We start from the raw sequence: 25,428 nt of genomic DNA on the forward strand, positions 1-25,428 counted from the left end.
AAAATCTCTTTTAGAGTTGTCCAAATTAAGCTCTTAGCAAAGCATATTACTAAACAAAAATGAAGTTTTGATATATTTATGGTAGGAAACTTACAAAATATCTTCATGGAACATGATCTTTACTTAATATCCTGATGATTTTTGGCATAAAAGAAACAAAAAGGATAATTTTGACCCATACAATGTATTGTTGGCTATTACTACAAATATACCTGTGCTTTTGACTCATACAATGTTGGCTATTGCCACAAGTATATCCCAGCGATTTATGTATGATTGTTTTTTTTTTTTTTTGAATTGTTTAGAACCTGTTCTTGCCATGGAAATAGACATTTTTTTCTTTTTTATCTAAAGATTTTATTTTTTGATATGTAAGTGAACGATCCTATTCAGATCATATATATTTCTGCTGAGTAAACATCCACTCGAGATGTTCCATAATATATATATATAATTTATTGTAAATGATTTGAGAGAATACAATTAAGGCAGTTATTTACAAATATGACACTTGAGATGAAATGTAACATGATGTGAATATAAAATCTTCACTGGAGCAGCGATGTCGGGATCCCAGAGTCTCAAACGTTTCAGGAATCAAGAGGCAACGACTCGCGCTGCATTTCACTTCTGTGAGATAAAAACTCCAGGACAGAAGGGATTAAACTGGTTCTGTGTGCTTGTGTTTTCCTGACTCAAGACTACGGCGACCGAAAGATAAAACGGCAATAAAACAGCACTACACATGATTATCCAGAGAACACGATTTTGTAGATCTCGCTGTAGTTTTCCACGAAATGCACTTCTAGGCCTTCGGTGATGTACTCGGCCAGGTCTGAAAAGTCCTTTCTGTTTTCCGCAGGCAGGATGATGCAGGTCACACCAGCTCTCTTCGCCTGCCGGAGGAGTTCAAACATGTTAACATATATAAACATGAAAAACATGTGCATTTATACACACATATTGTCATTCACATACACTCTTAGACTATTAACCATCCAAATATATGTTTAATTCATATATGCGACAAAATTAAATTAGCCAAATGAAACAATCGTACTTTAAAAGAACGAAATGCAGAAACGTGCAGCAACACATTTGTTTGGAAGTGAAAGTGTGGCGTCCTTCTCTGCTAACTTACAGCGATGGTCTTCTCCTTGATTCCTCCAACAGGCAGGATCTTCCCGGTCAGGGACACTTCTCCCGTCATGGCCACGTTCTGACGCGCTGGTGTGTTGGTGGCCAAGGACAGCAAAGCAGTCACAATAGTGCATCCGGCACTCGGCCCGTCTTTGGGAGTCGCACCCTGAACAGATTCCCAGCTTTAGTTGTTACAAGAAACTAACTGAACCTTCCACCTTACTGTGGTCATATTGCAATCAAAGTCTGCAGGATTACTACAAACTTCCAGGCAGGTGTGTTGGAGCAGGTAGAAGCCAAACTCTAAAGAATGGACAACTCTGGGAAAATTGGAATGTTAACCTCAGGCAGTCATTGTTGTCTCAACTTTAGATGTTTCAAGAAACTAACAGCCTTTTAAGGAATAGTTCACCCCAAAATTACTCCATGATTACTCCCCCTCAAGCCATCCTAGGTGTATATGACTTTCTTCTTTTAGACGAATACAATCAGAGTTATAATGGCATTGAATGGGTTTTAGAGTAATATTTCACCCCAAAATTGCATCCATCCATCATAAAAAGTGCTCCCACACCAATGTTAATCATGTGAAGTGAACCAATATCATGTAAAAGTTTTTATAAAAATTGCGTTCATGTAAAAAAGTTTATAAAGTTTTAAATGCGTTCATGTAAAAGAACCCACCAGAGCTGTGTGAAGCACTTTTTATGACGGATGCACACACTTTAAAATTTCAACACCCATTCACTGCCATTATAAAGTTTGGAAGAGCCGGGGTGTTTTTAAATAAAACTCTGATTGTATTCGTCTGAAAGAAGGAAGTCACGTACACCTAGGATGGCTTGAGGGTGAGTAAATCATTGGGTAATTGTCATTTTTGGATGAACTATCCCTTTTACCTCTACTTTAACCTTATACTGCAGGGTCGTCCAACCAAACTCCTGGGGGGGCACTTTCTTAATTCAACACACCTGAACAAGTCTTCAAGATTACTAGAAAACTTCCAGGAATGTGGTGTTGGAGCAGGTAGAAGCCAAACTCGGCTGAAGGGGGGCCCTAAAGGAGCAGAATTGGACAACTCTTCACCTCAGGCACATGGAGGTGTATGTGGGAGTCCACGAGGAAATCGTTGTCGGGTTGCTCCTTCATGAGGAACGAGCGCGCAAACGTGTACGCAATCTTGGCGCTTTCCTTCATCACGTCTCCCAGCTGCCCCGTGACCTCCAGTGATCCCTCTTTGGGACAGTCTTTCCCTTGCGGTTCTCTCGGTCGCCTCAGAGACGTCTCGATGAAGAGCGTCGAGCCACCTGTGGAGGAAAGTAGAGTTGTTTCTTTAAGGTTCTGTGGACTAAACATCTGAAGGAGTGTTCCCACCAAGTCTGGTGCGACTAAGCATTACGAAAGCATATATAATCTGCGATAATATCGTAATTGTTGTTTTAACACGTGCAATTTGACATTATCAAGTATATTGCAAAAAACAAACAAAACACACCTATGCATAAGTTACTTGATCTAGAAGGTTAGATTAGTGTGTATGCGTGTTTATAGTGCGTTCTTTCAATGCATGATTCAGTCTATTAAAACGTCTTTGAATAAAATAAGTTAATATTAAGAGACTTATGTTTTAGACATTGTATTGACTGTTTTTGCTCTATTTCGCCAACAAAAGTAATTCCAAACACAGTCACAGCACTGTTTTGCGTGTCTGAGCAACATGACAGTGTTTAGTTCCTGAATGAATCAATCGTTTATAAATATGATTCGGTTCAATCACAATGACTCACTTATTGACAATGACTTGCTGCCACCTACTGGCAGTTTTAGAGGCTCTGTTGAACTCTTACCCATTGCCGTCCATGCCAGTCCCATAACAACTCCCGGCGGTGTGACGTCATACATTCGGTCCACAGTGAAGATGGGCTTCCCGACGTAATCCTGAAGGTTCTCCTGGTTGACGTTGACCTCTGTTTCCTCGCCGTTGACAATCCGGAACGCTACTTTCCGGAACACCTGCAAAGGTACCCAACTTAGCTACACTTGCAGAACACTCATAAAGACAGCAGGTCCCTATGATTTGCGCGATGGTGAAAATGCAGACGGAATCGTGGAATCCGTGTGAATTTACTGTATAATGCAGAATATCGAGGAATTTGCCAAATTTGGATGAATAAATCAAAAGTAGGTCAGTACTCTTAAATCAAAACGTGAAATAGACTAGTATCTGTGAATATTAAGCCACAATTAAATATGAATCCTGCGTGTCCTGCATGTCTCTGTGGGAATAAAAAACACAGATGCGTGGTTTTGTTTATTATACACGTACTGAAACGCATGTGATGCTAAACAGAAAGGAATACTTACCAGAAAAATTATTTACCAGAAAAATGTAAACACAACACAGTATTTCTAATAAAAAGCGCAGATGCGTGGAGTTTTTTTCTAATGTTTTTTTTTATGTGATTCTTTTGGTTATTTTTTTGGTTATTTTATTGAATCCAGAAAACTAATGGAAAACAGAATTTATAATAAAAAAAAACCATTTAATTGGACCTTAACAATTTTATTTTCATTAAAAATGTAATAAATTGCTGTTAAATTGTGTACGTTTCATGATTTCAATTAATTAGACATGCATTTTGATTAATTTTCATTAAAAATGTAATAAATTTTTGTTTAATTGTTTAAGTAGACAAATTAAAAAAAAATTAAATGGAAAAATGGAATTTTTAAAAAAATAAAGTGGAATTTGTGGAAAATTAAAAATGGATTTCATTGTGGACTTGCTTCTGAAGGTTCCTGACGCCGCTCTCCCGGCAGTACTGTCTGATGAGGACGCTCAGCGCCTCGGGGGTGATTTTTGCCTTCTGCTCATCCAAACCACAAAGAGTTCGCAACTGGGGTACCAAGTATCTCTATGGTGGTTATAAAGACCAGGAGAAGGACTGAGTAAAGTCTAACTGTTGTGTCACCATCAATGCATCAAGTAAAATTTATTCTTCAGGAGTGACTACCAGTTAGAGAGACAATCCTTCTGACCTTTAAACTTGGTGTTTAAAGGTCATGGCTAACAGCTTTCGGTTGCCAGTTCTGGGCTTTATAGACTACGCCAGACCCAAAGTGTCAAGCTGACCCAAAAAGGGCTAAGTCAAACTCTGATGCCAACTTCAATTCAAGCAGTGAAACAGTGAGACTTTGGAAGAGACTTACAGGGACATTTGCCCTTAATCACAGCTTAAGGGAGTTAATTGACTAGCTCAAGATTCATGACTCGCTAACATTTCGGTTCAGGTTTTACAGACTACAACAGATCCAAACTGTAATGTTAACCCAAAAATGTGTTGTTGAGATTCATGAAAAGAGATCACCAAGTAAACGTACCTCCGCAATAGCTAGCTTCTCCTGAGCAACATAACCTGATATGTTGATCATTTCCATTCGGTCTCTCAAGGGTTCGGGAATGGTGTCGAGAACATTGGCCGTACAAATGAAAAGCACCTGATGAAAACACCAATGAAGGCACAATGAAACCAGAGTCTCCTTCCAACAGATGTGGATTTTCACTAGTTTATACCTTAGACAGGTCCACGGGAACATCCAGGTAGTGGTCAAGGAAGTTAGCGTTCTGTTCTGGATCTAAAAGCTCAAGTAGTGCAGAAGATGGGTCACCCTGGTAACCTCTACCTATTTTGTCAACCTGCACAACAAAAAGATTAATAGAGTATCAGTCGTTCTGACATAAGAACCAAAGTCTTAGTATAGAGTAGGGTTAAAGAGGTCATGAACCATGAAACCAAAATTCCCTTGATCTTTTGATATATGAGAGGTCATTGTATTATAAAAACATCCTGTACGTTTCAGAACTCAAAACTTTCTTGTTAGTCTAAAAACAGCTTTTATGGCAGTCTGCCAAAATGACAATGAAATGTTCTACTCTATGATGTAATAGTGTGGATAAGCACTACCTCCGCAGAAGATGATCAACGCCTGCTTCTACATCACTACCTGTCTACATCTGTTTATGTCTTAGCACTGATTACAGATTACTGTCTGTTTGTTTTCCGCCCACCGACTCTACGTCACTGTCTGTTTAGCCCCGCCCACCGACTCTACATCACTACCTGTTCAGCCCTGCCCACCGATTACACATCACTGTATGTTTAGCTCCGCCCACCGACTCTACATCACTATCTGTTTAGCCCCGCCCACCGACTCTACGTCACTGTCTGTTTAGCTCCGCCCACCGACTCTACGTCACTGGGTCTGTTTGAGATGCTGCGCCCGATCACCGATCACCGCTAGATGCATGTCGGTTAGAAAAGCGTTTAGTTCGTCCCCTTGCTCTGATGTCATGCTGACGTGTGCCGAAAAACTCTCGCGATCTGTGTCGGTTTGAGCAGATGAGCGCAGTTGCTCCCACCGACTGCGCTATTCAAAAGCATGATGGGAAACACCGAGTCTGTTAAAGCTCATTGGTTCCCACGATGCTGCGTTCTCTTCTAAAAAATTTTTTTTTTATCTGACTGTGATTCTGTATTTAAATTAGCATGAATCTTCCCAAACACTATTACAGTGCGATACTGTCTGAGTTTGATTGTTGTCATGATTTCTATCCCATGTTTGTATTAAGTAAAAACCGGATGATAAATACGGCACTCGTCTGTTTAAATAGCCAAACACCTTGAGTGTTTTGTTTATCATATTTATTTTCATATAAAAGCAACAGAACTGAAATTATGTCATGTTTATTAGCAACACAGCACGTGAGTGAAGAATAACGCGATATCTGCCTTTGATCTCGTAGGTATCTGTTCCACTGTCGAGAGCTCAGAACTGTCCGTCTTGCCTGCGCTTATTTCACTCCCCCCCTCACTTCAGCCGCCTACTCTCGCCTACATTTTCAGGCGAGGCGAGGCGCATCTCAAACAAGCCTACTATCTGTTTAGCCCCTGCCCCACCGACTCTACATCACTGTCTGTTTAGCCCCGCCCACCGACTCTACGTCACTGTCTGTTTAGCCCTGCCCACCAATTCGACATTGTTGTCTGTTTAGCCCCGCCCACCAATCACATTCGACATTTTACATCACTGCCTGTATTCTACATTGTTGATTGCATACATCACTGTCTGTTTAGCCCCGCCCACCAATCTCATCACTGTTTAGCCCTGCCCACGATTTTACATCATGTCTGTTTAGCCCCACACCCACCAAAATCACTTCTGTTTAGCCCTGCCCACTGATTTTACATCACTGTCTGTTTGGCCCCGCCAACGATTCTAAACTAAATCACAGCAGCGTCCATCTGTGTTACATACTATTAGCCTAGGAGTTCTAGGAAACATACATAACTATTAGTCAATCATAGCAGTGAGCGTTTCCTTCCGAGGCTTCCATCCGCCATGAATTTTGATATTTTTTTATTTGGTGAGGTTGTTTTGAAATAAGTGGACCTCAAGAAACAGTACAAAAGGCAGTTTATAACCTCTTTAAGATTAGATTTGCATGTCATACCTCGTCAATAAGGACCAATGGATTTTCAGTCTTGGTTTTCTTTAGACATTGAATGATTTTTCCTGGCATTGCACCAACATATGTTCTCCTGCAATGTACAAACAAAAGAAAAATGTACACAGAGTCTGAAAATAAGTACTGACTCTACAAAATGGTTATTTGCACATACCTGTGGCCTTTAATTTCTGCCACATCCGTCATGCCTCCCACACTGAAACGGAAGTATTCACGATTAAGTGCTCTGGCGATTGAACGGGCGATACTGGTCTTTCCAACCCCAGGAGGCCCATAGAAACACAAGATCTTTCCCTGTGTGCTGCCTCTCAGCTGGCTTACGGCTATGAACTCCTGCATGAATGAACAATGACCGGGGTTAAAGGGATTTAGGAAGCAAATTTTTCCCAATCTCGGGATAAAGGTTGAGCCGCTCATGCTTGTGTTTTTACCAGAATGCGTTTCTTGACGTCCTCCATTCCATAGTGGTCCTCTTCCAAAACCTCTTTGGCTTGACTCAACTCTAAGTTTTCCTCACTGTTGGTGCCCCAAGGCATGGAGGTCAGCCAGTCTAAGTAGTTACGGGTAACGCTGGGGATTTAAAGAGGGAAAAAAGGAAGTATGAATTAATACAATAACAACTTGAGGAGATCAAGCTACTTTGTGGATCATGGTTTTGTTGCTGGTCTAAGGTGGTCTATGAGGCTAAAACCAGGTCAACAAGCTTGTAGTCCAACTAATCGGCCATATAGTGCAGCTTATAATCAGGTAGAATCCATGTACAGCCATCTTCAGCTGGTTTTAGCTGGATTTTGTCAACCTTGTTGCAAGTCTAAGGTGGTCTACCAAGTTTAAACCAAATCTAGCAACTCGTAGTCCAACTGATCAATCATCTAGAGTAGCTTAGAGCAGCTAATGACCAGGCAGAATCCATGCACAACCATCTTAATCTGGTTTTACAAAGGTAGACCAACAGATGAACCTTCTAGGGCAGTTTGGAGCAGTTGAAGACCAGCTAAGAAATATGTACAACCATCTTAAACTAGTTTAAGCTGGGTCTTGTCAACTTTGTTGCTGGAAAAAGGTGGTCTACCAGGTCAAAAGCTTGTAGTCAATCTTCTAAACCAGTTTGGAGCAGCTAAAGACCAGCTAGAATCCATGTAAAACCATCTTAACCTTTTTTGGCTGGGTTTTGTCAACCTTGTTGCTTGCCTAAGGTGGTCTGCTAAGTTGAAACCAGATCCACCAGCTTTGAAGTCTAACTGATCAAGCATCTAGAGTAGCTCAGAGCAGCTATTGACCTGATAGAATCCTGGCAAAACCATCTTAAGTTGGTTTTAGCTAGGTTTGATCAACTTCGTTGCGGGTCTAATGTGGTCTACCTTTCAAAAACAGGTCCACCAGTTTGTAGTCCAACAGATTAATCTATAAAGCAGTTTAAAGCAGCTAAAGACCAGCTAGAATCCATGTACAACCATCTTATTCTGGTTTTAGCTGGGTTTTGTCAACCCTGTTGCTGGTCTAAGTTGGTCTACCAAGTTGAAACCAGATCAACCAGTTTGTAGACAAGCTGATCAACCATCTAGAGCAGCTTGGAGCAGTTAATGTCCAAGCAAAATCCACACACAGCTATCTTAAGCTGGTTTTATTAACCAGTTCTAAGGTGGTAGACCAATTGAGGAATCATCTAGAGCAGCTTGGATCAAATATCAGTGTTTCCCATTCATTAACTAGACTGTGGCAGCCTACCACAGTCTAATCCGCCCCACCACAGTTTCATAATAAACCATAGATATATTTATACTTCTCATATAACATAAAAGTTCTTTAACGTTGTGTTTCACGCCATTGCTTTGGCAAGTATCCATCAAACGAATTAAAACCAAAAGGTTTGACCGGTTTTGCAGGGTTTTATCAACTTTGTTGTGGGTCTAAATGGTCTACCAGGCCCAGCAGTTGGCAGTCCAACTGATTAACCATCTAGAGCAGTTTGGAGCAGCTAAAAAACTGATAGAATCCATGTACAACCATCTTAAGCTGGTTTTAGTCGGGTTTTATCAACCTTGTTGCTGGTCTAAGGTGGTCTATCAGGCTAAAACCAAGTCCAGCTTGTAGTCCAACCTTCTAGAGCAGCCAATAACCAGGTTTTGGCTGGGTTTTCATCTTCTCCAGCATTGTTATGGACTTTAAGAAGAAACATTATACTAACCATAGATTACATTAGTTCATAACAATGACGAACTCTTACTTGAACTCTGAGGAGTGGTTATCTAACAGTCCCAGTTTGTTCAGCTCCTCGTTAATTACGTCCATGATGTGCTGAGGCACGGTCCGATCCTTCAGCCTCTCCCTGAACTTCTCCTCGATGGCGTCTTTGTCCTCTTTCTCCAGTCCGAGCTCCTTTTTAATGATCTTCAGCTGCTCCTGGAGGAGGTACTTCCTGTGCGTCTGCTTGATCTTCTCTTCAACCTGAGCATCAAGACGAATGGGCGTAAAATGAAAGGAACCCCAAACAAATGAGCAACAGCATGTTAAAAACCGTCCTCGTTTGCTCCCTCACCTCCCTGCCGAGTCGCTGCTGTAGTTTACTCAGCTCGTATTCTTTCTTCAGCAGAGAAAGTGCTTTGTAGAGTCGTTTGGGAATCTGTAAAGACGGTTTTCATGTTAGAAACTCTTTAATGTTCTGAGAAACTGTTTTAGGGGTGATAAACGTACTTTAGTTTCCTCCAGGACGTCCTGTAGCTCGTGCGATTCGGCCCCGGTCAGAGCTGCTCCCATGTCGCTCAGGTAGATGGGATTATCCACCACTCTCTGACCGGCCTGCATCATCTGGAGCACTGATTCTCTAGCAAACAGACAGACAGACGTGTTCACCAACAGTGGCTCAGAATGCAGTTTTGAACCCCCTCTTTTATCTCTCTTACCTGTACAGTGGATTCAGAGCGATAATGTCACGGATAGTCTTGACGATTTCAGCAGTCAGGGCCTGGTTTGAAACAACAGAGCGTATGAATTCATTTTAACGAGGTGAAAATCATTTTTCAATATCCTGGTAGATGCTTACTGAAACATAGTACCTTGAACAGAGTTATTATCATAAACTAAAAACACAAAATAAACGATGACTAAAATAAAATAAAATATACTTCAACTTCAGCTGGTTCCTGAAGTCAACATTATACTATTAGACATTTTTAAAATAAGCTTTGACTGAAATGAAATCAAATATAAAACACTTAAACTTTAACTAAATGCTAAAGGCAAGATTTTTTTTAGTTTGAGCTGAAATAATAAAATAAAACTGAAATAAACATTCATAAAACCTGTACAGACATTTTAAAATAAAACAAGCATTGACCATTTAGTTTATGTTTTAAACAATGATTAAAATTATACTTGAAAAGCAAAAACTATACTCATTTAAAAATCTTGACTGAAATTAAGTAAATAAAACTTAAAACAGCTAAGTTAATAAAGGCAACATTTTTATTGTTTGTTTAGTTTAAGCTAAAGTACTAAAATAACCAGAACATAAATAAATAAACAAATAAACGAAAAATTAGGAAAAAAAAACAACAACACTATATTGACATTTTAAAATATAAACGCTGACTCAAATGTTGATATGAAATATAAACACTAAACTTGTAAAGGGCAAGCGTTCTAATTTTTACTTAGTTTAAGTAATAAAATAACCAAAATGGAAATAAACACCATTTAGACATTTAATAAAATAAATATTGACTGAAATAAAATGATACACACACACACATATATAAGTATATATATAAGTTACCTTAAACCTCAACTAGTAGCTAAAGTTTGAAGTACTAAAATAACTAGAACTGAAAAAAAAAATATTTAAAAGTTATATTTGAATATTTGAAATATTTCTTAATATTTGAAATTAAGAAAAACATTGACTGAAATAAAAAAAAATTATATATCAAGTTTTTATATATATATATATATATATATATATATAATATATATATATATATATATATATATATATATAAAAAACTTGATCTTAAGGTAGCTACTAAAGAAAACATGTATTATTTTCATTTATAGTTGAAGTACTAAACTAACACTAAAACCGAAATAAAAACTATAGCCATATTTAAAAACCTAATAATAATGATGATAAAAACACACTACAAAACCATTAAAACGTTAAAAAACAGAAACTATACGAATAAAAGCTAACTCAAAATACTACTAGAAACTATAATGGTACTAAACGGACACTGACCTTGACCTCTTCTGTGACCTGGAACTCCTCGTGGACCACGTTGTCCACCTCCACCATGAGGACGCCGGGCAGAGGAAGCGCCTCCGCCGCAAACTGAGCCTCCCGCACCCTCTCCTCCATCACCTCCGCCAGCGGCGCCGAGTCCCTGCGCGACCGCTTCTGCTTCCGCCGCACAGCTTTCGGCTGCTCGGCCTCCTCCTCCAGCGACTCCGCCTCCTCCGGCTCCACATCCAGCTGCTTATTAATGCGGATTCTGGGAAGACGTTGCAGATTTTTAATAATGAAAACCAATTCATATATTCATGAATGTGTATTTATATATACATAAATAAGAGTTCACACACACACATATATTATGTAAACAAAAAGTATATTTGGGATGCGATTAATGGTTTGACAGCACTACTATTTAATTAAATAAGCAATAAAAAGGATCTGTCGGCTCATCACCTTCTGTGTCCCATCACTATCATGCGCAGTCTGTCTCCGAGGTCCTGCATCTCGTGGATCTGCACAAACGTCCCGGTGCGATAAACCGCATCCAGACTCTCCACCACATCCGACTCGTTACTGACCAACACACACACACACACACACACACACCTGAGTCAACACAATACACTCGGGCAGACTAACTCTCCTCAGGAACACTTACTTGTCATCTTTCTTCAAGAAGACCCCAGCGTACGGCTGAGCGAGACGCACCTTCTGCCTCAACAGCTCCACGAGCTGCGTGTTTCTGACCTAAACATGCCAAAACATTCGTCTGTGCGGATTCATTCAACAGTAAACATTGAAAAAGCTATCAAGCAAACCTCTTTGAATCAATCAATAAAACCTAAAACACCCAGTATGTAATGTAGTATTGTATGTAATAACATGCAGCGCAGACGGTTTCTCTGGAGAGTAGAGCTCAGTCGGTCACCTCGATGATTTTGATGAATCTCGGGAACACCGGGTTTCTGTTGACGGCAACGAGCGGCACGTTCGGGAAGACCTCGGGCACGAGCATCGGGGCGAGCGCTGTCATCTGTGGAGGAACGTAAGGACCTTCGTCTCCTCCTGACTCCTCGTCTCCGGCGGAGCCCGCGCTGCTCTCGCCTCCGTCCTCTCCGGAGAACCCACCGCGCTTGTTCCCGGAGAAAAAGCGCCGCTGGCAGCCCGCGGCGCCCGCCGCTGTGACCCGACTCCTCCACCTGTCAGTCAGCACGGATGCTGCGCTCCTCGCGCTGCGTGAGGACGCTCCGCTGGGAACGCTGGAGTAGGAGCGCAGGGAGCGAAGCGGGGAGCGCGGGAAGAGCGCGTTTAAGCCGGCTCTGATCATGACTGAGGAGGCGCTCCTTGACGCTGCACCGTACGATCTCCACGCTCGCATGTGCGCCGCCATCTTTGATCTGGAGGATTCTCTGCGGGGACTTGACGCTGCACCGTACGATCTCCACGCGTTCTTTTTTCCTATGCGTCTGGTTCTGTTTTGAGACATTCATTGCAGGCGTGTCATTGGCGAAGGGGGCTGATGTCCTATTTGCAAAGTTTACCCATGTAGTATGTGACATTTATTTATTTAATTTTAATATAATAATTTTTTTTTTGTTTTCGGGGTTCTTGTGTGATAACAACGTAAAAGCTGTTTTGACGAAATTCATTGCAGGAGATCCGGCTTTGTTTTTTTATGTTTATTATTGTATGCACATATATGCATTCACTTTGTAAAAGGTAAATCCAAAATAAAACTGGCTAAGCAGAGGGATTGTGCACCCCTATGGAATATAGTCCACACAACAAATGACAGAAATCAATGTTTCAGCATAATCTATGTGGTCTGATAAAGACTACAAATCTCACCTGGGTCCTCTCGAGTTAAACCAGGATAAACTATGTACCATAATACTGTAAATATTTAAAAATGTACTCTTTTTCATCATTTATAAATCTCAAGAGATTTATTTATTTTTTGACGGGCGTGAGGCGACGCCACGAAGAGTATTTGATTATTTTAATGATGTTTGGTTGTGATGAAGGGGGTTGGGGGGAGGCAAGGGATCGATATAGAATGTTATAGAGTATAATATAAACAAAACAGAAATATGCAAATCTATCGGTTGATAAGATGGGTGACCGAGTTAAACCATAATATGTACCATAATATGTCCAAATGTACTATTTCATCATTTATAAATCTGATTTATTTATTTTTTTCCCCCTTGAACTGGAAAAAATATTATGATTTTTACATATATTTTATATATGTTAGATTTTATTTTGTATTTAAATTATATTTGATTTTAGCTTAAACTAAATAGAATCGTATAAATATTAAATCTGCATTTACGAATCCATTGTTACTAAAATAATGCATATAGTAAAATAATATACAATAATTACACACACTGTGTGTAAGATTTTACATTTTTATTTTAATTATATTTGATTTTTGCTACAACAGCTTAAAAATACAGTTGCAGTGATAATAAAATTTTGTATTTACGAATCCATTATTACAATAATATTATATATATATATATAATATTATTGTAATATATATATATATATATATATATATATATTATATATATATATATATATATATAATATTATTATATATAATTGTCAAACATAAAACATTTGAAAAGTGAGAAAATCTGAGGGCGTTGACGTCATAAGGAGAGGAAGAGGGCGTTGACGTCATCTTTCGGCGCCGCAAAAATACACGTGTGGCTCGAGTGGAAGTGCGACGCGGTGGAAGGTGTCCGAGATAAGCAAACGAGCTGGTGATTTAATACAGAAATCATGGGTAAAAAACTGAAAGTCGGGAAAACCAGAAAGGACAAATTCTACCATCTCGCGAAGGAAACGGGTGAGTCGCGTAAACATGAACGTTAAGACACATGCGCGTGAGACCAGACAGTAGCACGTTTTTACCGTGTGATTCGGACGTAAACTATGGTAATATCGGGCTTTATTCGAGATTATAGTAGCATGATAGTGTTATAGAAGTATTATGGTAATCATTCAGTAGCATCTGATATCATTGCTGGACTGTGGTAGTGTCGTGTCGTGTGAATGTACAGTGTTTGTAATGAGTGTAGTCTCATATCATATCGTGCTGTTTTCAGGCTATCGCTCCAGATCGTCGTTTAAGCTCATTCAGCTCAACCGGAAGTTCCAGTTTCTTCAGAAAGCTCGAGCTCTGGTGGACCTGTGCGCGGCTCCAGGAGGATGGTGGGTAAACTCAACTGCTGGTTAATGTGGAACAGCTTCACCAGGGCCTGTTAAAGGGGAGGTTCACCCAGAAATGAACATTTGAGCTTTAGCTGCTTACCCCCATTCAAATTCTGTTGCTGTTTTTTCTTCTGTGAAATCTGTTTTGTGTTCCACCGAATTGCTTTAATTCTTTCTGAATTGTTTTAATGGTTAAATTAAATTTTGGTAGCCAAAAAGTGTCTAATCAACTGAAATATTGAAACCTATATAATTTAACAACATGGCAAATTATTAAAAGTTTAACAAAAATAATTTTTTTAGGGTCCTTTGAAATGTTTATTTTTCCCAAATTGTCTTTTTCTCTCTTGTATGGATTGCATTTTAATATTTAATGTAAATTTTAATAATCAAAAACTCAAATTAATTGAATACATAAAACTTTAACAACTTAACATTTTTTTTTTATTATTTTTACATTTTTTTTAACCTATGATTTTTTTCCTATGTTTTTTTTTTTTTTTTGTGTTTTTTGTTTGTTTTTTTTTTGTGTTTTTCTGTGTTTATTTTATACAAATCTATTATCAAAAATGGTGGTCATTTTTATTTATATATTTTTTGTTTATTTATTCATTAACAAACAGTGCTGCACAACAGAGGTTTATGGAAAATGTTAAAACTTGGAAAAAAATGGTTTGACTTAAAGTTTTAATCATTTTATTGTCACTTTGACAAGTACATGTACAACAGTAATATATTTCTGTTTAGCTGAGCTTTTATTTTGACAAGTTGTTGCGAAGACCAGAGTTTTTGTTTGATTTATTAATCCGAAAAGTGCCAGTTTGCGCTGGTTTAATAATCTCTCATTGATGTTCAGGTTGCAGGTGGCGTCGAAGTTCATGCCGGTGTCCAGCCTGATTATCGGTGAGTGGTTTTGAAGTGAAGCGTCTGTGATTCACACACAGACTCCAGGTCTGACGCTGTTGTTTTGCTGTCAGGTGTGGATCTGGTGCCGATCAAACCCATCCCGAATGTGGTCATGCTGCAGGAGGACATCACCACGGAGAAGTGCAGACAGGTGCGTGTTTGTGCTCTTCAGCGCGTTCAGATACCCGTGATTCCTCGATTCTATTTGAATATTCGATTTAAAAAAATAAATAAAAATCATCGATTGCGTTTTGCCCGTGTCGAGTAATCGGTAAAATGCCGGAAGTGGTACATTCCACATATTAAACCCATTTAAAAATCATAAAAGAGCATAATGCTATTGTGAATTCACAAACGCTATGATTCAATTAAATAAATACATGTGATGCAGGTTTAATATATGCGCTTTATCTACATGTGTGTAGTAGGTTACGTACGTACGGCTTTGTTCACAGTAAATGCTGCTCCGCACAAACTGTAATTTACATGTGTGGAGCGTTTCAAACTCCGTCTCTGCATGTTGTTGTGAGTTTGGGTTTATTATAACATTCACCTGGGAATGCAACATGCACTATTCCATCAGATTTGTAAGGTAAATCATTTATAAATCTATGCAAACAAAGGAGAATGCATCAATATCTTTCTCAATAGGCTAACTGTTCATCGCGATTTCAAAATTAAAGCTTAAACCCTCACTCTGAGTTCACACGTTTTGATGTCCACATATTCAAGAAATTAAAGTAGCTGCAGCTTTCATATCATAAAGTAATGGCCAAATATTAAAGATTAAGCGGACAGTTGAATTAAATGTTGTTGAGTCAATATTAAACAAGGACTGAAGACAGTACTCAATAAATGCATGTTCTGCAAGATTCCCCTTTCTGTCAAACATATTTTATTGGATTGTCCCACTTTTAATGTATGTATCAGTAGAATTTTGCAAGTAAAAGTTGTAAAATTATCTTATGTTAATGTAAAAATAGTGTAAAATAACTTCTTTGTTTGTTTGCTGGTTTTTATTGTATTTTTAAAAAAAATAGCCTAAGATGCTGATATGGCATTTAGTAAAAATACTAATACTACTATTAAACAAGGATTAGATCGCACAGTAGAGTGTAAAACAATCATCAGGCCATTGGCGCCCTCTGCAGGCATTTGTTTTAATGCCTAATGTAAATTTGCACTATTGTTTATAATACATTATGTATTTTAACAGTTTTGTTCAATAAAACCATACAATTACTTGCTTTTGGGGTAGGAGTTTATATGAATGTATCTCTGAGGGGAACTTACTGTCTTTAGAAAATGTATGTTGTATTTTCTTTTCATCTTGCTTCTGAACGATGCATGTTAAAGTAGTGTTCATAAGTGCAGCGCTGCTTTGTTTACATCGGTTTGATTTTTGTAACTTATTTGATTTAGGGTTTGTTTTAAAATTTCAGTTTAGTTTTGTTATATTTCAATTTCACAAAGAAACGTGCACTAATAGCCTAATAAAAGGACACCTTTTCACTTACTGTATAATGTCTTCAAATTCATTTTGTTCGTGAAAAAACCGAATTGTGATTCGAACCGTGAGTTGAGTGAATGGTTACATGTCTATTAGTGACAGCTCCACTCGTGACGTGAGCGTCTCTCTGTGCTCAGTCTCTCAGGAAGGAGCTGCAGACGTGGAAGGTGGATGTTGTGCTGAACGACGGCGCGCCGAACGTCGGAGCGAACTGGCAGCACGACGCCTTCTCGCAGGCCAACCTCACGCTGATGGCGCTCAAGCTGGCCTGCGAGTTCCTGACCAAAGGCGGCACCTTCATCACCAAAGTCTTCCGCTCCAAAGACTACCAGCCGCTCATGTGGATCTTCCAGCAGTTCTTCAAGAAGGTGCAGGCCACCAAACCGCAGGCCTCCCGAAACGAGTCCGCCGAGATCTTTGTCGTCTGCCAGGGTAAATCTATGTATTTCATACTAATCTTGTCTAATTCGTTCCGTCTATTGTTTGCTTTATCTATCAGTTGTTCTTTCAGTCTGTCTGTAGTTATAAAATTGTGTCTGTTTATCATTCTGTAGTTCTGTCTATATAGTTTGATTGTTTTATCATTTGTTCTACCATCTGTTCTACAATTGTATCCGTCTCTCGTTTGTTTGTTAAAAGTATTTTGTTCTATCATTCGTTTGTTTTGTTTTTGTTCTAACGTTTTTTTTCCTATCTTTTGTATGTTTTGTATGTTCTCTCTATTGTTCATTTGTTCTATTGTTCGTTTGTTTTTGTGTTCTAACGTTTGTTTTTCCTATCTATTGTTTTTCATTCTCTCTGTTGTTTGTTCGTTCTATCTGTTTGTTTGTTTGTTCTATAATTTGTTTGTTTTAATGTTTTTTTTTCTGTTTTGTATCATTTTCCCATTCTGTCTCTTTCATTCTGTTGTTTGTTTGTTCTATCTGTTGTTTTTGTTCTGTCATTTGTTCTCTTTTTTTCCCATTCTATCTACCCTTTTTTGCTCTTTATTGTTCATGTTTTAACTGTTGTTTGTTTGTTCTGTTGTTCTATTGATTGTTTTTTCTGTTGTTTTTTTTTTTTTTTTTTATTTATTGTTTGTTTTTTTGATGTTTTTTGTTTCTGTTTTTTCTGTTCTAACGGTTTTTCCGCTCTATCATCTTCATTTGCTTGTTCTGTCATTAGTTCATTTGTTCTAGCTATCGTCGTCTTGTTCTATTGTTTGTTCTCTCTTGTTTTAACATTCTAACGTTTTTCCCACTATATTATTTTATATTGTTTTTTTCTGTTGTTCTATGTTATTTTTTTTTTTGATTGTTTTTTTTTCTGTTTTTTATGTTCTTGTTTTTTTTATTGTTTGTTTTATTTTTTGTTGTTCGCTTGTTCTATCTTTCGTTTTCTAGTTCTATCATTTTTCGTTCTCTAGTTCTTATAGCTATCGTTCACATTCTGTAATTTTTGTTATAGCTATTGTTCGCTTTTCTGTCATTTGTTTGTTCTTGCTATCGTTTGTTGATCTATCTTTTGTTCATTCTAGCTATCGTTCACATGTTCTTTTATTTGTTTTTTATTTGTTTCGTTCTCTAGTTCTATCATTTGTTCATTCTAGCTATCATTCACATGTTCTTGGTATAGCTATTGTTCCCTTGTTCTGTAGTTTGTTCCTGCTGTTGTTCACATGTTCTATCGTTTGTTTGTTCTAGCTATCATGCATTTGTTCTATTGCTTGTTTTTGTTCTAGCTATCGTTTGCACATTCTATCGTTTGTTCTAGCTATCTTTCACATGTTTCTAGCTGTCGTTCATTTGTTTGTTCTAGCAATGATTTGTTTGTTTTTTCTTTTTATTCATCTTTTGGCTGTTCTGTTATTTGCCTGTCTATCATTCATTCTTTAATTCTCATTTGTTGTGTTGTTCTATTGTTTGTTCTAATTGCATCTATTTTTCATTTGTTTGTTCTATCTATTTGTTTTTTTGTTATTTTGTTTGTTTTTATTTTGTTTGTTCAATCAATTTGTTTTTTGTTCTATTTATCGTTATATCTATCACTTTTGTCATCCTGTCGTTTGTTCTATCTATTATTCATTCTGTCGTTCATTCTACATCTCTATTGTTTGTTTCATTAATTGTTTCGCTCATTATCACCTGTTCTATAATTCTATTGTTCTTTTTATCCGTCTGCTTGTCTATATGAATATATTTCTCTTATCTTCAGGTTTTTTGGCTCCGGATAAAATTGACAACAAGTTCTTCGACCCCAGACATGCTTTCAAAGAGGTTGACGTACAAGTCAAAACGGTCAAGGACCTGGTTAGCAATAAAAAGCCCAAGGTATGTCTTATTACATTTTACTTATGTTTGCATCAATATATTTTCATGAAACGTATTCTGTGATATTTATTCTACATTTTATATATTTGTTTACTTTATTTTTCTGCGTTGTTTCAGGCTGAAGGCTACAACGACGGCGAACTCATTCTGTATCACACCTTCTCAGTGACCGAATTCTTAAAAGCCGAAAACCCTGTCGATTTCTTGAGCAAAGCCAATGCAGTACGATTTCAGACCACTACCCTTATATTCCAGACATCAGCGCATATGTTTGTCACGTCTAATTTCCATCTGTTTCTGCTCCAGATAACCTTTGATAACCCCGAGCTGGAATCGCACCCCATCACTTCACCAGAAATCAGAGAGTGCTGCTGCGATATTAAAGTCCTGGGCCGGAAGGAGCTACGGTGAGTCACTGCGCTTGTTGACCATATATGGAGAGTCAGTGTTCGTAGCTGGAATCTGATTGGCTGTTGTGTTGTTAGTCTGCTGTTATCATGGAGATCCAAGCTGAGGAGGTTCCTGGCTAAAAAGCTGAGACAGGAAGCCAAGCACCTGGACCAGGAAATGAGGTGCGTCATCATCATCATCATCATAGAATTCACATATCGTAGATTAAGATTCTCTTAATAATTACGTGTGTTGTTGCGGTGTTAGCTCAAATGACGATGATAGCGACACTGACGAGAAGGAAAGCAAGAAGAAGAGAGCGGAAAAGAAGGATGATGAGGACGCGGCGGACGGTGAGGAGGAGGAGCTGGAGAAGAAGCTGGCGGAGATGAAAGCCGAAGAGTTCGCCGAACTCAAACGGTAGATTTATATCACAGTACAACCGTGTGATTTTACTATCATTTATATAATCTAAACTATCAATACAATTTGAACAGTGTTGTATTATTATCAATATAATGACTTAATGTAAAAATTATTACTCTATTTGAATTATTTTTAAGTGATTTAATAGTAATCCTAATTATTGCAGGATTACAAATAATATTAATAAAGTAAATTACATAATACATTTTATCTAATCTAAACTATTAATAAAATATGAACAAGTAAATATAATTAATATAAATAATAAAATATGATTAGTGTATTTACTTTCCTTTTTTTATAATGTTATGTAGTTTTATATAATTGTATCCAGTCTTATATTTAAAAAATGTTAATATAATGAAAATATTTTCCTTTTTATGTGAAGATTGGTTTAAGTTCACTTAAATTAGAAGTTATTTTTAAAGTCTAATAAATGTTAAAATTGATAGCTCTTAATTATGTAATGCTGAATGGCTTTAGTCAGTGGTTAAATATTAGGAGGAAATTATTTATAGGGAAATCAATATTAATTGGTATCATTGATACTGGCCTTCAATCATAAAAAAGATACCATTAAACAAATATTACAAATATAGTGGCTTTATGTTGTTTGGACATTAATTTGAAGATTGAGAGTGAAATTATTGCAATATAAGTATATTTAAAAACTTTAATGTTAGGTGGGATTAATTGCGATTAATCACGTTTAATTTCAGAAAGAATGTGCTATTAATTAATTTTTTTTAATCGATTGACAGCACTAATATATATGTGTGTGTGTGTGTGTTATTTGTTTGTCAGCACTATATATATATATATATATATATATATATATATATATATATATATATATATATATATATATATATATAAAATAAAAATGTATTAAAATTTTTATAATTTGTTACTATTTTGTATGATGGGTATTTTCCGTTTTCTTTCATCTAAACATTCATAAAATATAAATAGTTTAAATTTTAATATAATTAATGGAATCTAAACATAATCTGAATATAAAAATCTAAATATTACCAACTGAAATAAAATGTTCTATATTTATATCAAAAAAAAAAAAATTCCCATTTAGTTTTAATTAACAATAGTAACCGTGCTGTATGAACATTAAATTGTCATCTTTGAGGCTGGTGTTTTTAACAGGTTTGACGCGTGTTCTTGTTGGTAAACAGGAAGAAGAAGAAGCTGCTGAAGGAGAAGCGGAAGCAGAGGGAGCGAGTGGAGATGAAGATGGATCTTCCCGGCGTCTCCATCGCCGAGACCAGCGATTTCTCCATGTTTTCCCTCAGCGCCATCAAGAAGGCCCAGGTAAGACAGCAGCAGGTCTTGAGGACGATGAGTGACTCCTGAGCTCATCCTGATGGTGGTGATTGTGATCCTCAGGGTCTGAGTGAAATCACACAGGGAGACATGAAGGGAGCCGACGCTCTAGTGGACGAGCAGGAAGAGGACGACCTGCACATCTCTGAAGACGAAGACGAGGACGAGCGAATGTCTCTGGCCTCTGACCTCGACTCAGACGACCTCGAGGAGATCGAGAAGAAAGAGAAAGAAATCGAGGAAAAGATGCCTAAGAAGAAAAAGTACGGTTCTTTTTCCTTCCTTTTGTGGAACAAGTTTGGTTTGGTTTGTCTGTTAATAGGGAAGGATGAGTAAGAAGTAGAGGAAAAGATGCCTAAGATTATATAATAAATAATATATTTTAAAAAAATTATATAATTTTTTTTTTTTAGCTAGTTTCCAAATTTCTAAACTAACTACATATAAAAAAATATGAAAATTATTTTTTTTTAATTACAAAATGACCCAAAATTACTACAACTTTAACTAAAATATTAGCTTGAATCTACTTCAAGATATTAAACAATAACAAACAATATTTATCATTAAATCATTAAATAAATGAAAATATAATGGTAATATTTAGATTTTTTATATATAATATATACACTCACACAAATACATATATATTAGTGCTGTCAATAAATTAGTCGCACTTTTTTTCCGAAATTAATCACAATTAATCCCACCTAACATTAAAGTTTTTAAATATACATTTATATTGCAATAATTTCACATTCAATCTTCAAATTAATGTAGAAACAACATAAAGACACTATATTTTTAATATTTATATAATGACATCTTTATTTTAATGACTGAAGGACAGTATCACCGATACCACTGATGTCTTTAGGAAATTGTTTTTCCTCTAATATTTAACCATCGACTAGTCATTCAACGTTACAAGAGCTATTAATTTTAACATTTATTAGACTACTAAAAATAACTTCTAATTTAAGTAAACTTAAAACCATCTTCACATGAGTCATATTTAGTTACCTGTGCCCTTCAGCAAGTAGGAAATGTACAGAAATTGAATAGTTATCAAAATCTAAATTCTTAGTTTTTTTGGCTGCTGTCCCATTAACAGCTGCCGCTGCTGAACGTGACACAGATCTGAAACATCTATTCTTTACCTTTTCTGACCCACTTAAGATCTTTAGTCTCCGATATACTCAAAACAAAGTTCTTTTTCATTCTTCACTTAGGGGTAAAACAAAGTTCAAAATACATGAGCAGGGGTATACTGTTATCGAATCATTTTGTTCAAAATGAAGTCACACCAGTTCGTTCTTCGATTTCGCTTGAAGTATATCGGGCCCTTCAAAGTCTCTAATGAGTTGAATTGGGTGTGTAAGATGGAGGCAGTTTGGAAAACCACTGCGTTTCAGAGACATGTTCTTAAATGTGACTCCTATAACAAATACATTCACACGGTTTTAAGGCAGCCTTAATTGCCTTTTTGGTAACTTCATATAGTTTTGAAATAACTAATATATATATATATACATACATAGGATGAAATAACTATAAAAAATTATGTAAATATAATGTATTGTTTATTTTGAATATAAAAATGTGAAAATATGAAGTAAATATATTTCTTGACTTTTGTTATAAGTAATATTATATGATATTAATTATGTTTAAAATGTATATTTTATAAATGTCATGTTTTTTTATTTGTGTGTTTATATTTTAATTGTTTTATTAATATAAAAACTAAAGGCCAGTTTTATTAACATCTTTTGCAGTTAAAAGATACTGTCAGATTTTAAAAATATAAATGTGTATTTTTCTGAAATTTAATATTTAAAGCTTAATGTGAACAATATTTATTTTAGATTTGTTTTGTTTTATATTTGTTTTAATTAACTTTATAATTCTTAATATATATTCATATTTATATTTGTTTTAATTAACTATAATTATTAATATATTTTCTTAACATGGGTAGCTAATAGCAGGTTCCTACGTTATTTTTGTAGCAGTAATTGTAAAAATTGATATTTTGGCACAAACTGTACTTGCCATTTTAAATTTTATTAATATTTCATAGAATTATTTTTTTGTGTGTGTGTTTTATGGGAGAAAGAAAATATAGATCATAGAAAATTAAGATTAAATAGAGTTACAATAACACAATTTTATTTTTGTCCAAACTTTTTACAACTGTATATGAATAGATGTTTCCAAGGAATTCACTGCTGTTTTTTGCATTTCTGCAGAGTTGCGTTCGCCAGCGAGCCACAGGACGAAGGGGACGGGAACAAGTTAATCGTTGAACTGGAAGAAAAAGACGAGAAGAGAGAGCGCGAGACCAACATGTGGTTCAGCAAGGTGTGAATTGCGCATTTAGACTTAAACAAACAAAACCGGTTTACGGTAGATTTTAACGTTTTCTTTACGTTGCGTAGGAAATCTTTGCCGAGCTGGATTTGGACGACGACACCGACGCCTTGAGCGAACTGCAACAAACCCAGCTGCTGCAGACCGGAAAAGGCAAAAAGAGGAAAGTGGAAGAGGAGGCGGAGCCTGCCGTGCAGAAACAGGAAGTGGTCGCGCCCTCACAGAAAGTGAATGAGGATGAAGATGACAGCGACTCTGATGATGACGACAGCAGCGATGATGAAAGGTGAGACATATATATTTTTGTTAATACTAATGCTTCTATACTTGATTTTGTTTGCTATAAAAGGATTTTTTCCCGACAGAGAAATTGCGCAAATGAAACAAGCCTCGGCAGCTGTAGGCGCGAGTGGAGCATTGGATGACGACGACTTTCAAGTCGTTTCTGTCGAAAAAATAAGTCAGTTGAGAATCGTATTTAACATTCAATGCCATTTGAAAATAGTTTCATTGTTAATAGATTAAATTGTTTTTTCGCAGACAAACGTGCGCGAATTCTCAACGCGGAGGGTTTGGCGCTCGGCGCTCAGATCGCTACGTCCAAAAAGCGAGCGCGAGACCTGATCGACGGCTCCTTCCACAGGTCAGACTGCACTAATGACTTAACGATTACGTGATTTGTGCATTTCTGAGGTAATAACATCGTCTTCGTACTTCTTTCGTAGGTTTGCGAATTCTGAGGATATGACCGAAATTCCTGCTTGGCTTGTTGACGATGAAAAGAAGCACCGGAAGAGGCCTGTTCCTGTCACCAAGGAAATGGTGGAGGAATACAAGCAGAAATGGCGGGAAATCAACGCCCGGCCAGTCAGACGCGTCGCAGAGGCCAAAGCGCGAAAGAAGAGACGGGTCAGACAATCCTGACATCTTATAGAAACTCCCAATTTAAGAGCAAATGTCTGAAAAGCTGACGAGTAACATTTTTATAATTATTTACATTACAGAAGTGTACATTGTTTTTCTCTAGTTATATCAATATTTTTAAAAATCATTATCCAGGGGAAAATGGGAAAACGGTCCTAGATTTTTCTGATGTTAGAAACATAGTTTGAATTGAGAAAACTCAAAGTGAATCTAGCCGTTAAATGCGTCTTTTCTTTTGTAGATGTTGAAGAAGATGGAGCAGGCCAAGAAGAAGGCCGAAGCTGTGGTGAACACGGTGGATATTTCAGAGCGAGAGAAGATGGCTCAGCTCAAGAGGTCGGCCTCGACATCCACACGTCCTCTTCGTTTCATTCCCAACGCATTGAAGCCTAATTATTTTCTCTTTCCTTCGTTTACAGCATCTACAAGAAGGCCGGCGTGGGAAAGGAGAAGCGAGACCTCACGTACCTCGTGGCTAAGAAGGGTTTGGGACGCAGGGTGCACCGTCCCGCCGGAGTCAAGGGCACTTTCCGCGTGGTGGACGGGCGGATGAAGAAAGACACAAGAGCCGCGCAGAGGAAGGAGCAGAGGGGGCGGGGCAAAGGAGGGCGGGGCCATAAAGGAGGGCGTGACCATAAAGCAGGGCGGGGCATGAAGGCAGGAAAAGGATATGCGAATAAGAAGTGATGGACGCCCGTCTCGTCCTCATTGAGTCTGATTGATTGAGCTGCTCGTGTCATTTATGGGTCTATAGCGCTATACGCTAATCTACTCGCCCAGCCCAGCCCTTTCGTTACCAACGACATGCTGTTTTGCTTGGACTTTGACTCGTGTGATTATAAATAAGGGTTTGAACCCTTCCGGCAGTCAGACGCGGTTCTGATGTTTTTCAGCATTGTTATAATGCTGCATATTTTCATGTCTAATGTATACTTTGTGGTATATGAACATCGGGTGTATACGTGAACTTCCTGATCTTTCTGAATTAATTATACCAATTTATATGTGAAAAACCTGCTTGGATTGTTAGTGACCTTTTAAATAAATGAATTTATTTCGACTCCATGTTGCTTCAAGCACATCATTCTGCACCCTGGATGTGCAGAAGAGCTTTGTGCCGCTCTGTTTG

The 25,428-nt window shown here is 37.4% G+C and overlaps 2 protein-coding genes across 2 annotated transcripts; one reads left to right on the forward strand and one right to left on the reverse strand.

The window, feature by feature from the left end:
* Positions 1-440: 440 nt before the first annotated feature.
* On the reverse strand, positions 441-12,321 carry lonp1 (lon peptidase 1, mitochondrial). Its single transcript, XM_042749378.1, has 18 exons — positions 11,827-12,321; positions 11,557-11,645; positions 11,352-11,471; positions 10,902-11,154; positions 9,571-9,632; positions 9,362-9,491; positions 9,207-9,290; positions 8,895-9,115; positions 7,099-7,237; positions 6,822-7,000; positions 6,653-6,740; positions 4,715-4,837; positions 4,522-4,638; positions 3,919-4,055; positions 2,988-3,157; positions 2,227-2,447; positions 1,142-1,306; positions 441-896 (listed from the first exon to the last, which is right to left on the reverse strand). The coding sequence occupies exons 1-18, from the start codon at positions 12,286-12,288 to the stop codon at positions 750-752; spliced, it is 2,907 nt and encodes a 968-aa protein (XP_042605312.1). The 5' UTR covers positions 12,289-12,321; the 3' UTR covers positions 441-749.
* A 1,265-nt stretch (positions 12,322-13,586) lies between these two features.
* Positions 13,587-25,364, forward strand: ftsj3 (FtsJ RNA 2'-O-methyltransferase 3). The gene is made up of 19 exons (XM_042749081.1): positions 13,587-13,758; positions 14,018-14,123; positions 14,980-15,026; positions 15,101-15,180; positions 16,677-16,971; positions 18,733-18,848; positions 18,966-19,070; positions 19,155-19,255; positions 19,334-19,420; positions 19,506-19,658; positions 20,855-20,990; positions 21,066-21,265; positions 23,255-23,366; positions 23,444-23,661; positions 23,741-23,835; positions 23,916-24,018; positions 24,101-24,284; positions 24,541-24,635; positions 24,719-25,364. Exons 1-19 carry the CDS (start codon positions 13,692-13,694, stop codon positions 24,984-24,986), a joined length of 2,568 nt encoding a protein of 855 aa, XP_042605015.1. The 5' UTR covers positions 13,587-13,691; the 3' UTR covers positions 24,987-25,364.
* Positions 25,365-25,428: the final 64 nt, after the last annotated feature.

The sequence above is a fragment of the Cyprinus carpio genome, chromosome B22, assembly GCF_018340385.1.
Source record: "Cyprinus carpio isolate SPL01 chromosome B22, ASM1834038v1, whole genome shotgun sequence".
Lineage (NCBI taxonomy): Eukaryota > Metazoa > Chordata > Actinopteri > Cypriniformes > Cyprinidae > Cyprinus > Cyprinus carpio.

What these genes read in the sequence shown, in the direction of transcription:
- lonp1 (XM_042749378.1), bottom strand. Translation starts at nt 12,288, where the DNA reads ATGGCGGCGCACATGCGAGCGTGGAGATCGTACGGTGCAGCGTCAAGG. An exon ending in GCAGAAATTAAAGGCCACAG is followed by an intron (nt 6,741 to 6,821) that starts GTATGTGCAAAT and finishes TGTACATTGCAG; the next exon opens with GAGAACATATGTTGGTGCAA. An exon ending in CATTGGTCCTTATTGACGAG is followed by an intron (nt 4,838 to 6,652) that starts GTATGACATGCA and finishes TTTGTTGTGCAG; the next exon opens with GTTGACAAAATAGGTAGAGG.
- ftsj3 (XM_042749081.1), top strand. Translation starts at nt 13,692, where the DNA reads ATGGGTAAAAAACTGAAAGTCGGGAAAACCAGAAAGGACAAATTCTAC. An exon ending in CCACGGAGAAGTGCAGACAG is followed by an intron (nt 15,181 to 16,676) that starts GTGCGTGTTTGT and finishes CTCTGTGCTCAG; the next exon opens with TCTCTCAGGAAGGAGCTGCA. An exon ending in AAGCGCGAAAGAAGAGACGG is followed by an intron (nt 24,285 to 24,540) that starts GTCAGACAATCC and finishes TTTCTTTTGTAG; the next exon opens with ATGTTGAAGAAGATGGAGCA.